This window comes from Onychostoma macrolepis, chromosome 24 (genome assembly GCF_012432095.1).
Source record: "Onychostoma macrolepis isolate SWU-2019 chromosome 24, ASM1243209v1, whole genome shotgun sequence".
Lineage (NCBI taxonomy): Eukaryota > Metazoa > Chordata > Actinopteri > Cypriniformes > Cyprinidae > Onychostoma > Onychostoma macrolepis.
In genome coordinates, this window is record NC_081178.1 from 6739720 (window position 1) to 6754066 (window position 14347).

General features: G+C 33.0%; 1 protein-coding gene across 1 annotated transcript; it reads right to left on the minus strand.

Annotated features, from left to right (window-relative positions):
* Positions 1-87: 87 nt before the first annotated feature.
* Positions 88-3734, minus strand: f3a (coagulation factor IIIa). The gene is given in 7 exon segments (XM_058765643.1): positions 88-808; positions 1224-1294; positions 1296-1390; positions 2000-2184; positions 2269-2462; positions 3278-3386; positions 3508-3734. Coding segments are annotated over 7 exon segments (879 nt in total). The 5' UTR covers positions 3587-3734; the 3' UTR covers positions 88-662.
* Between the last annotated feature and the right edge of the window lie 10613 nt (positions 3735-14347).

Consider the following 14347-nt stretch of genomic DNA (forward strand, 5'->3'; position numbering starts at 1 on the left):
ACTTTAAATGTGAGTTTCAATATGAAACACGTCCTTTTAAGATAGAAAATATAACAACAAAAATCTTCATGCTGATTAGTCCACATGTGCAGTTTTGTATATATAACAGTTTTATTAAAAAAAAAAAATCCACATCAGTACCATTCCTACTGGATTCACAGGTTTGTAGTGTAATGATAAAGTTGATCAAAATGGCAACAATAAACCAGATTTAACATTATTGTATGACTTCTGGTTAGCCATGTACAGTTGCAATGTGCTAAAACTTAACAAAACATTTTGCTGTCACAAATACAAATACAGTTTACCATATTAATAGCTAAAAAAATAAATTAGTGTTCTTTCATTTCATAAAATGTGCTCTGATTTTGATTCTCCCAAGTGCATACGATAAAAACCCATCATATACCATACAGTATTTCCATTTGTTAGAAAGTAGATGAAATTAGGCAGTGCTTATACAGTACACTTCAGAGCCAGACTAAATAACCCACCACCTGACAGTATAAAGGTCTTGTCTTGCTAAAAAAATATGTCTAACATATCTACATTTTGAGGTTTCACAGAAACACAATTTTCCCACTGTTTTCTAGTAGAACGGGACGCCATCCTCCCTAAGGGAGAGTCCGATTTAGATCTCCCAAACAGAGCATCCACACTCCTCACACACCGCTCAATGGTAATCCCTCTTTTCCTGTGTTTTTTGCTCTCTTTCTTCGTCTGCAGCACATCACGATGACAATAGTGATTGCTGTTATTGCCAAAATGATAATAAGAATGGCTCCGGCCATGACACCCACGCTGTACTCTGCAAAAACATTACATCGTCATAATTAAGGTCACAACACTTGATTCAAGGAGTTTGATGGACACCGCAGGAATTTTGCAGCTCTATTGGTCCCTAGACACTGAGATGATTCATTTACAATCCACCCAACGGACATATTTCTTATCAAATATGAGTGCTATCGGTTGCATTAAATGTCTCTGTGAATCACACATTCATAGAGTCCATATAAATCTCTGATATGATACTATATCAGCTGTCCGACACTTCATACAGGGATGCGTTACAGCCAGAGTCCAGATCAGGGGAGAGTGTCTATTTTGGGAAAATGATTCACTCTCTATCAGACAAAATTCCCAAAGTTTGCATTTCCTGGGATTGTTGTGCTGAAAATCCCTGACAGACCATGTATTAGTGTAAAAAGTGAAAACATTACCTTCAAAGATAGATGGGTTGTCTTCTGGTGAGCAGTGGTAGCTGCTGATCTCCCCGTGTTGTTTTTCTACAGCGGAAGGGTAGGAAGGCCTGAACGTTAAAACAGTAACTCACTCCTTGGTCCAAATCCGTCAGCTCAATGATGCTGCTTTTACTGATCTTCTCTTTCTGAAGAGGCAAACACATAAAAGATGTTTAATATATAAAGTTTGCAATAATTATGATTTTTAAAAATGTCTCTTATTCTCACCACGGCTGCATTTATTCATGCATTTATTAACAGTAATAGTATGACAATTTAAAATAAACGTTTTTTTGTTTATTTTAATATCTCTTAAAATGTAATTTTATTCCTGTGATGCAAAGCTGAATTTTCAGCATCATTTCTCCAGTCTTCAGTGTCACATGATCCTTCAGAAATCATTCTAATATGCTGATTTGCTGCTCAAGAAACATTTATTATTATTATTAACGTTTTTTGTGGAAACTTTGATTTTGTTTTCAGAATTCTTTGATGAATTGATAACAGCATTTAAATCAGCATTTTAAACACAGCACAGTAACACATTGAATTAAATGTAAATTTGAAGTAGAAAGACTGAAATAGCATTTTCTTGTAAAACATACCTCAGTAATCTTGTTGTTAATTTTGTACTGTAAGTCAGGATAGTACTTTAGACTTGAAAAAGTGGTGAAAGAGCTCAGAAAAGTCTGTTTAGTGCTTATTAAATAAGATAAGACAAAAGAAAGATAGTACACTTTACAGACAACACTAACCTTTCCTGTGCTCTTGGCTTTCCTGTAGGTAACCTTATACTGCAGGTGGTCTCCGAAAACATCCCGAATATTCAGTCTCTTGTTATCCTTATTAAAGAGAGTCGTGGGGACGTCCGTTACATGCAGCGTCATCTTCCTTTTGTCGCTGCTTACTTCTATTTTAAACTCTGGCCTGCCAATGGCAGCTGAAAGAGAATCAAAGCAGAAGATCTTTATAATGCTTTTTGTCATTAAATAAAGGTGTAAAGTTGGTTGTGAAAGATACTGACTGTCATAGTAAGGGGAGAATTGATCCGATCTGCTATGAGGGAACTCAACCAAATCGGAGGAGACGCCCCGCATGGGTTCAGACAGGATGTCAGCGCTGTAATAGGCCTTCAGGTTTTTTAGCTCTGCAGTCAGGTCACATTCAGTTGCCATCGTCTTGATACAGTGTGGCGTCCGATCTCTGTCCTGGCCGAGTCTACAGTCATTTACACAGACATTTAGATTGTAAAGAAAACATTTGGAAATAATAAATTATATTACATGAGAAAAAAGTGACAGGTTGGTGCCTGCCGTAACAAGTCATGGGTGTGGAATGCAAGAGTTGCCAAATCTGCCTCATGTGAGAGATTAATACGGAGCTTTTTGGTTATAAAGGTTTAAATATTTCTAAAAAAGTATATCTAAACCCACTAAAATTGAAATCAAATCAAGGTCAATCGACTGTTACAACCTGCAGAGGTAAATGCAATGCACTTTTAATTAAATAACTGATAGAACTTGATTGAGTAGAAATTAATAGAAAAGTTAAAAACAAAATCCATAATACACCTTTATTGCCCGTACACTATGCACCTTTATCAGTTTATGGCCATTTTCAGATTACACAGTGAGAAACCTATTGATATAAGCAATGAATTATGACTTGATTTGTCAGAATCAATATGATCTAAGTAATATTAGATAATGGCCAAGTCAAACTGAGTCTTTTCACTATTGTATTACAATAAAACATATCCTATGCAACATATGAAGCTCATCTGTACATATTGTACAGTTTACTTTACATAAACCTGCAAGAAGAAACTGTAACAGATTTAGACCCTTTTCACTATTATTGAAACAATATCTTTTTAAGTGTTGTAATAAATTAGATTTTTAAATTGAACCTGAATGAGTGTATTTACTAATTCTAGCACATTTTTCATAACTCTGATTCTGCATTCGAGACAATGAAGGTAATGATATACAACCTGACTACTGTATTATAATAATAAAAAAAGGACGACTTACTCTGAAAATTCAACAGTGTAGGAATAATTCGTTGGTTTTGGGCTCCATGTTAATATGGATTTAAAATTGACAGAGGACCAGGTTACGTTCTGTGCTTTTGGAAAGTTTTCTGTGAAACAGAAAAGCAAATGAATCAATACATTATTAGGACGATACGAATGGTTTCAAATGACCGGTTAACAAACTGAATAACACGCATTCAATCATTACAGCACAGGTACGTGACTCACCTGGGGCGCAAGACCTCATGAAAAATAAAACCAGGGCCAATTCAAGCGTGCGAAATTTAATTTGCCTGTTACTTTCCATATTGTCCCAAGGCGAAAATACTAATCCAATTACAGTACGATGACCAAGTAAAACCTCCTTTTATTAGGTAGGATAAATAATGAAGGTGAAACCTCGTCCCAAGCGGCTTATGTAGTCCTCCTTGTTGTGTGTGTGAGCGCAGAAAAACCAGCCAGATTCCAGCGACACTAATGAAGCCCCGCCCTCTGGGACAAGTTGGTCTGTCTACTTATACATATTACCATTTATGGATTTCCGCATTCATACACAAACGACTAAATAGCTTTATTGTTTAAAGAATGCAAGTTTAAAAAGAAAGGAATATTTTATTATATAATTATTAAATAATATGCATTTATTTATTCTAATTATTATATATATATATATATATACCTAACTGACCCAGAAATATATATAATAAAATAATTTAATAATTTTCTCTGATACTACTGATCTTTAAAATTAAAATTAAAATAATTAATAAAAAATTATAAATAATAATAAAAATGTTCTTGATTTAAAGTAGGCCTATACATAAGTCATACTTATAATGACCGGAAAGCTGTTTTTATTTTATTTTATTTTATTTTATTTTATTTTATTTTATTTTATTTTATTTTATTTTATTTTATTTTATTTTATTTTATTTTATTTTATTTTATTTTATTTTATTTTATTTTATTTTATTTTATTTTATTATGTTATGTTATGTTATGTTATGTTATGTTATTTTCAGGATTGGAAAAATGTCCATTTCTATATAAACACATATTTTAAAGTCTTGTATATAAAATAAAATAAATAAAATAAATAAAATAAAAAATAAAATAAATAAAAAATAAAATAAATAAATAAAATAAAATAAAATAAAATAAAATAAATAAAATAAAATAAAATAAAATAAAATAAAATAAAATAAAATAAAATAAAATAAAACAAAACAAAACAAAACAAAACAAAACAAAACAAAACAAAACAAAACAAAATAAATAAAATAAAAGCTGTTGAATATTTCCACCATGTTTCATTAAACCTTGACCTTTTGTCTTGACCACTCTGTCTTTAGTCACTCTTTACACCAACACTTGCACATTTATTATGTTATTATAAAAACAGATGTTTCAAAGATCCAAAATGTGCAAAAAGTCAACTTATGTTACTTCTTTATATCTCCCTAGCAGATAAAAGCAGCCTCTCGATTGCAGCATCAGCTTTTGATTATGTCCAGGTTATGAAAGACAACAATCATTTAGGTCAGATTCAGAAAGCCTCAACCTGATATCTCATTAAAAAGAACTCTGAAATCAGGAATAAATTAGTTCAGCAAATACACAGTTTTGAGATTGCTGCATTTTAATTAAAAATGTGATTTTAACATTATTTGAAGGGATGAGACACAAACTCAATGCTGGTGTATGATCTAATCATGCATTATGTCATGTAAAAAAGGCTTTCAACTGCTTATGGGCATGAACTCCTGATGACCAACATGACAACACTAGAAATTACTCATGACATGCTCACGATTTTTATTTCGGGAAGTATGACTCCAGTTCTGCCCCAGTTTCAGGCGGTATGTGACGCTGGCACCTCTAGAGCACTGAATGCCAGCAGGGGTCTTTTGCCCATTCAGATCCTTATGCAAATGAGCAGCTGGTACCTCACTCTCGCCTGTGGCTTTGCATGTTAAAATTCTTACAGGACTCAGCGCTTCGGTGAAACTCACCCAAAACCACTAAGAGATAAGATCAGACTGGAAAAGAACGGTTTTCCAGTAAGTCTCATCATTGTGTCTATTTACACAATTGGCTGTGCCAAATAGGCTTTGTCATAAATTAGCTGATTGAAAGATGCTTTATCATAGATGTTTTTGTTACGGGGTTTCTTACAGGCCCAAGTAAAAAAAAAAAAGTGCCCCCAAGTCTCAAACCTCTCCTTCAGTATAAGCCCAGCTAGCAGGACACATTCTCTGAACTTCAGCTAACGTTCTGGGAAGGTTAAGTTACTGTATAAACAAACATTCTTCAGGCAATGTTAATAGAATGTTCATTCAACGTTATCTGGTCTTTAAAGGAATAGTTCACCAAAAAAACTCAAAATGCACTCAATCTCAGGCCATCCAACATGTAGATGAGTTCTTCAGAACAGATTTAGAGAAATTTTCCTTTATTTCACTTGCTCACCAGTGGTCCTCTGCAGTGAATGGGTGCCGTCAGAATGAGAGTCGAAACAGCTGATAAAAAATCATATGATCACATCAAGAATCTTTTCATTTAAAAAACGATTCTTTTAATAATGTTTTCAAACGTTAGCACAAAACATTTGGATATCATTCATGGAACATTTTAGAGAACATTCAAAAGTATTATCTTCCCGTAATGTTTGCAAAATGCTCAAATGGAATGTTCATACAACCAAGAATCATTATTATTTTTTAAACCAATTAAAAAACTTGACATTTTGAACATTCAAAGAACATTAACAAATGTTAACAAAATGTTCTTAGAACATAATTTTGTTATGACATTATGAGATTTTTTTTCAACTATTTTTATTGACTGCAAGATTAAAATGATAAAAAAAACACACTCTGCACAGTTTGAAATATACCATTCATGCTGAGAGCACAAACAGTGCTGATATTTAGGGTTATGAGTTTATTCAAAGCATATACGCCACTACTAATAATACATATTAATAGTCATTAGATTATTTATTTAAAGGAAAATGGGACTATAGTTGACCACTCCAAACATCCAGAGATAAAACTAATGAGTCATGATGCACTCAAGGCCCAGTGGCTCTATTTGAACAGACGTTCATGAATATTTGAAATTCTTGAATATGAATATGATTATTTGTGTATTGCATTCCTCATATGCGTCTGAAGTCATAATCCATTTTTCTACAATAGAACTGGTCCACTGCGGTGTCTCCTCTCCATCATTGTGCCTCTGGGGTTTTTCTGTCCTCTCTGATTACCCAGATCATCTCAAGTGCTTCTGCAGGAACCTGTGAGAGGATGTGAGGTCAGAAACAATGGTCAGAGTCTGAGGTTTGGCTGAACTCACTTGCACTCTGTGAAACCCCACACGCTGTTTAAAAAAACAACCACACCTTATGCACTGTAATAAAAATGATAGCTTTAGGAAAAAACATTCATAAAAATTAATACACCAAATAACCACTCCAAGTGTTTCCTTTTGTATTTTGCTAAATAAAACAGAGCAATTATTTATTTATTATTTAATTTGAATTTAAACTATTAATAACCTTATTAATAAAAAAAAATTAATAATAATATATAATATAAATATAATATGCCTTTTATTCAAAACATTCACAAAAACCTAACCTTTCGTTGAACTAAAACAATTGAAAATAGGGGGAAATAGAGGGAAAAAATATTTTCTCATGAAATATTCCTCATATTTATATTCCTGTGAAACAGGAAGCCATTTTATCCATAATAATTTCCAGGAGTGTCAATAATTGTGGCCAAAGTGTATTTGAGAAAAACATTTATTTCATTGTGAGAATTTCCACTTATTTTCAATTGTTTTACTTTAATGAAAGATTAGGATTTTGTGAAAGGATTAACAATATTTACCAAGGGTGACAATAATTCTGGCCACGACTGTAATTGAATATTCAACATATGATGACTGTATATATATAATTTTTTTTGACTAAATTATTCCTTTTACAAAAGTCAGGATAAAAGGAAATCAGGTTATTTTACCGCGCACCCAAATTGTTCATGTTCCAAACGTTCCTGTATTTCCATGGCGTGTTTTGCTCTCCAAATTGGAAACAACATCCTAATTTAAGGATCAATAAAGTACGCCTCAATGGAAAGTCCCCTGGGCCGATGACAGATATGTTATTACTTTCAGAACTCCAGGACAAAGTTTCTTTTGTCTTGGCTTGTTCCTTCAAGCTTTTCCCAGGTTCATATTCAAACTTAAATATATACATATAGTGCTTTACACATTTCAGGAACCAAACCAAACAGATTCCTTCAGAACACACTGAAAAGATCATTTTTAGATTCATTTCTTTGCTCATAATCCAGGTAAGCAGACTCCTGTGGCCTGATGAGTTCATTTCATGGAATCTGTTTCATGTTTTCTTTCTAAAATAAACACATGTTGCTGTGAGTTTAACCCTTCTGTTTTGACAGACGGTCTCCAAGCTATAAGACGCCGTTACACCTCGTCTAAGTGTGTCATCCTGAATCACACCTCCTGAAATTTTATTATCAACTGTATTATTACTGTAACAAGTAGCAAAAAAACCCTGATAAGCTACAACTCACAGCCAGTGAATAAATATTTCCATATTGACAGTGTATGCACTTCCAGAAACTGTGAAATTCCACATCGGCTGACGGTTCATACGGCATGTCCTGTATAATCACTCAAACCATTATAGCAGGTCTGGAAGCAACTTCCTGTTTAATTCTTTATGCTGTTAGTTCAAATACAGACTGGAGCTCTGGTGACACAAAACAAGAGCTGCATTTTTTCTCACAATTATGTTCATTATTGGGATCGGTGCACATGTGGACAGACATTACTCACTCGTTTCAGAGCTGCAGGCGCAGAGTCAAACAGCGGACAGCAGCTCTGGATTTGTGTTCTTATCTTAAGACTGCGGACAGATGTTAGATAAGAAGTCGACAGAAGATTTACATTCTTTTGCACTAGATGAAGGTGTTCCAAATGCTAATCAAGGGTAGGCTACATTCCAGTCACTCAGTAGTGCCTTACAAAATGGCCATCTTAAAGTTAAACTTGCATTCTCTGGCTACATGAAGATATATTAGTAAATATAATTTGTATAATAAAATTGTAATTTATATAAATCAATGTAATTTGTGTATATATATATATATATATATATGTGTGTGTGTGTGTGTGTATGTATGTATGTATGTACGTATGTGTGTATATATATATATATATATATATACTGTATACATACTGTATATATAATGTCTATCTTGTATATGAAGAGTTCAGATGCAAAAGCCTCTAAATGCCATCTGAAATTTTCTTCTAAAATGTGACCCTGGACCACAAAACCAGTCATAAGGGTCAATTTTTCGAAAATGAGATTTATACATCATCTGAAATCTGAATAAATAATCTTTCCATTCATGTATGGTTTGTTAGGATCTGACAATATTTGGCCGAGATACAACTATTTGAAATCTGGAATCTGAGGGTGCAAAAAAATCAAAATATTGAGAAAATCGCCTTTAAAGTTGTCCAAATGAAGTTCTAAGCAATGCATATTACTAATCAAAAATTAAGTTTTGATATATTTACTGTAGGGAATTTACAAAATATCTTCATGGAACATGATCTTTACTTAATATCCTAATGATTTTTGGCATACAAAAAAATCAATAATTTTGACCCATACAATGTATTTTTGGCTATTGTTACAAATATACCCCAGCGACTTAAGATTGTGGTCCAGGGTCACAAATGAGCATTTTTATTAGGCTGCTATGTTTAGGTTCAGTAATTTTTCTCTAATAGCAATGTATAGGTCCTTTTCTTTGCAATATAGGAGCCTGATAAAAAATGCTTTGCATCTGAACTCTTCATATTTACTCATGTAATATTAACATGTATTGACTGGTTGTAGAATGGATATACATGGTCCATGACACATAGGTCCAAAAATTACACATACATAAACATATACATTTGTATGGGATACAGAGAGAGAGAGGCACACACATATAATGTGCATTATCTCCAGGAAGCACATGTTTGTGTGTATATTACTTTTTTGGATAACACTTTAGAATAGGGAACACATAGTTTTCCCTCAATAAACTCCTTATTTACTGCTTATTAATAGTTAGTAAGGTAATTATTACGTTTAGGTATATCATGATTAAGGGATCTAAAATATGGTCATGCAGAATAAGGCATTAATATCTGCTTTATAAGTACTAATAAACAGCTGATATGCTAATATGCATGCTAACAAGAATAGTGAGAATTGGTCCTTAAAATAAAGTGTTAACATTTTTCGATATTCCTGTAGGATGCAGTGAATAAGATTACACAGTAATGGTCCTGAAACAGAAAAACAATGTTTGACTGCTTTTGCATGTTCTAATGGCACAGCAGGAAAGACTATAGGAAACAAACTGATTGCAATTAGAGAAAAAACAACGATCTTATGAGGTTTAGATACAAAGCCCAACGGTTATAGAAAAATATATATCATTATTTACTAACAATAGCTTAGTTCATTATGACACAATAGACACAAGCTTGCAAACATTTTAAACAGCATAATAGCTCTTTCAAGATAGTGGACGAAACTTATCAAACTTACATTCCTGGGTGAAAAGGCGTGCAAGGGAAGCAAAAATAATATCTCACAAAAGCAAGAATGTGGTACCGTCATTATCATTCTTGGCAGGCTGGCATGATCTTACTGGCATGTTCTTGAAATCAGAACAAAACCAACATTCGCAGGAAAGATATTTAGTTCCCTAATCTGTGCCCTATTCTTACTGTAGCTGCTGAGTAATGTAATGGTAGTTGTTGATTTATTTGTCTATTCATTGCATTACATGGTTATGTGGACTAATCCTTGGGAAAAATCTACAAAACATGGTCAAATGTGTTAAACAAAGTACTTACTAGTAGCTGACAGCCATTCAAAATACTTAAGAATGAAACATACAATGTCCAGAAGATGTGTATAGCATAGCAAAGCACTAACAACCACAGCAGCTGCATAGCAACACCTTGGCAACCAGTTTCGCTTGTCTGAAACATCAACATCAAAATCTGCTTCTGTTATTATCAGAAGGTCCAGATGCATTGCATTTTGCCACACTACATTAACTCTTTTGTTTGTTGGTAGAAAGCTTTTAGGTTATTATTCTGTACTCCAGTCTACAAGTGAACAAAACAGGCACCCCATTGGGAGTCCCTTCAGAAAAATAACATCTGGATCGGCCACATTCTCTTACATGTGGCTAAACTTGTGGCAGAATGGATTTGTACACTCAGAGGACTTTGGTTTATGAGCAAGGGAAAAAACATGCTGTCATTAAAGATGGTGGTAAACACTGTAAAAAAAAAAGGTGAAGATTAGAACTTTAAAAAAAAATTAAAACAACAGTTTTGAAATTATTCAATTCATCTTCATATTAATTTAAAATAATCTTATTATTCAATTATTAAAAATAGATATTTTTAATAATGCAAAATACAGTCTTTATATATTTACAAATGCACCCTCTGCCGGACTGAACTACAATGTGTAACTACAATGCAAAAATGTCTTTTCAAAAGTTGTAAATAAAAAAAAGTGTTTAGTAGAAAATACTGCAAAATTGCATGCTTACATTTAATGTGTAACTCAGTACTTTAATTATTTGTGAAATTTACTATCAATTTCTGAGTGGAAATTGTTTCTAAGTAAATCCTGCACCATTTATTTCAGTGTATAGTGAAGATCCTTGGTCAGAAAGGACTCTGTAATTGCCAAAGGCCACAAAACACCAAAAAGTACAAAACAACATGATGAACATCTGCTAGTTGAGCAGAATGCAAAGCTGCTTCTTTGGCTCAGAGTTACTGGTACGTCCACCTATCCCCAATAATGTGACTGTACTTGAGCCAATGAGCAACAAAAATTCAGTGTTATTTGTTTACCTTCCTTCTCTCATCAAACAGGCATCCTGGAGAGATATTAAAACTCCAGATTTCAGACCTCAGCCTGCTCGCTCTAGGATGACAATTACAAAGAAGGCTTTATAGAGAGTGAACGAGAAAAAAAAAACACAACTCAATGAACATGTGCATAGACTAGGAACAATGTACATGTTGTGTGGTGTTCACACTATACATTTTCCTTACATCTGCACTGTAAAAAATGACCGTGATTTTAACAGTAAAAAACTGTGAAAAAGCTACAGTAAAAACCTGTTAAATGGTTAACGGTAAGTTCCCCTAATATATACAGTGAAAAACTGTAATAGACATTCCAGACAATTTTATGGTGAAATACCTCTTTTGGAAGTGAAAAAGAATGTAAAATTTACAGGGAAAACTATAAATTGACGTTCCCAGAATTCCCTGGATGTGTTGCATTTCAAATTTTGTTTGAATTTGATGTTTTTTCTTTGAAATAACTAGGTTTCTTCTTAGTTTTTTCTTATCAGTTATGTTTATTAGGGTTGTATGTTGCATCTAATGTTGTTAAATTAATGTTTATTGCATATTTCAGTTTAATGAGTCTCACCGTGATGGTGTTTAATGTTTGTGTGAATGACACTGTGCACCTTCTATACATGTTATTATTTATGTTATGATCATGTGACTTTCTCATCACCACCTGCATTTGGTGGATATCAGTGTATTTCAAAAATACAAAACAGATTTCAGTACTTTAATAGGTTGGTATATTAACATTATATCAGTTAATGAAATTACGGTATTTAACTGTAAATTTAAGTTAAAACCGTAAAACCTAAAATGTTGCTACCGTATATTTTACGGTAGAATTCCGGCAACCACAGCTGCTGTTTTTTACCATAAATTTTACGGATTTTTTTTTTACAGTGTGCCTATAGTGATCAACACTGCTGTGCAATTGTTTGAGGATTTTCCACATGTTCCTTTAGATAAGCTGAAGCTAGTCAAAAAGACTGACTATGCAAGACTGTATTGTGCTGAATGACAAAGCTTTCCAGTAGTGCCATGAGTCAGAGACATACACTCAAAACAAACGAAATGCCTAAAAGTGGAAGAGACAAATCACTCCTCTTAATATGACACATTTATAGTCACTCAAACTATACAAAATAGAAAGAGGAACACAGCACATCTGCTTGAAGAAATAAAAAAATAATAATATAATAAAATAGAAGCAGGGTTATTATCTTTAACTAAAATTAAAATCATAAAATAAAATATTTCTATTATTTGAAATAAAATAAATGTTAACTGAAATAAAAAAAACTCAACTAGTTGCCAAAATAACATTTTTCATTTTAATTTAGTTTAACTTAATGTACTAAAATAACTAAAACTAGACAAAAATGATTAAAAACCACACAGAAAATAAACATATAGAAAATAGAAAATAGACATACATAAAAATATATACAAAAACTAATAGACATGACAAAAACACGCAACAAAATTACTGAAACTTTAACCAAATTTAAAATGAAAACGGAAAATATGCTGATTCAAAATATTAATAAAACTATAAAAGTATCTCAATGCATAACACTGAATAGGAGATGAAAAGTCATTATCATGAACAAATTTATATTTCACAAGAGGCACAAGAATATTTACTTAGAAAACAAATTCACACCCAAATTTTTTTTTTTACATCATCTGATGACTTTTTTTTTTTTCAAGCACAATTACCATTAAAGGAGTAGTTTGCCAAAAATGAATTTATCCTCATGTTATTTTAAACCTGTATTACTTTTATCCTCCCAGAATATAAAACTTTGTAAACCTATGCAAAAGTAACCAAATCATAAGTCAAAAAATACTGCAGCTTTGAGCAAGAATCAGATTGATTGGTTCAATTCATGAATCAATTATTCAGTTTTCTGAACTGGCTCAACTGCTTCACTGACAAGATTTGACTTTAGGGAATTAATAATTTACAAAATACTACTCCCTGGGCCTGAGAGCTAAAATAGAGGTCACGATATGAGGATGAGAGATTTTTTTTATTTCATTTTTGGGCGGGCTGTTCCTTAAACATATCAAACAGTGAACATTATGTCCAAAGCAAATACAAAATAAATTCTTTTACGATGACTCTGCATGATACAGTAGACCAAAACGGTTCTAATGTCACAATCTGTTCTCTAAGTACATGTTGTAGCTTGCTGGACACGCTTGTCCGGGAAAGCACAGTTCTTATTTACTTATTGCAGATGTCAGAATACATTCAGGTATGATTGTGGCTTGTGGAGGTGTTTAGCAGGATAATCTGATTCAGACCGCTATATAAAAAAAGAGACCAGACCAAACATGCAGCTTGTCAGATCTTAAATAATGAGGAGTTTCCTCTTCACTTTTCTCCCTGCATGGATGATAAATGCATTTCAGCTGTACAGTAACCCACAAGCTGGATTGAAATCCTATGTGCATGCAATTACATGTGTGGGAACAGAAGGCCTTGTTACATAAATAATAATCTCTGCGTCTGATCTTACTGAGCTTTGGTTAAAGGCACAGTGTTGACAGTTCATAACTTGCTCTGTGGAGGTAAAACCAGCAGACTTCCGGTTACCGGCTTTAGCGGTTCTTATTAAATTAATGTTTTAATAAATTAAAGATTTACTCACCCTCAGACCATCCAAGATGCAGATGAGTTTGGAGAAATTTTGCATCACATCACTTGCTCACCAATGGATCCTCTGCAGTGAATGGGTGCCGTCAGAATGATAGTCTAAACATCTGATAAAAACATCACAATAATCCACAATCAAAATAATCCACATGATTCCAGTGCATCGATTAATGTCTTGTGAAGTGAAAAGCTGCGTGTTTGTCAGAAACAGAAAACATTTTTAATTTCAAACCTTTGCTTCCAGCCAAAATACGAATCCTTAATCCATAATAATGCTTCCTCCAGTGAAAAAGTCCATCCCCTGTCGTTTGAAGTTAAAAACATCTCAGTGATGAATTTCTTTAATACAAACATGCAACTTTTCGCTTTACAAGGTGTTAATTGATGGATTGGAGTGGTGTGGATTACTGTGAT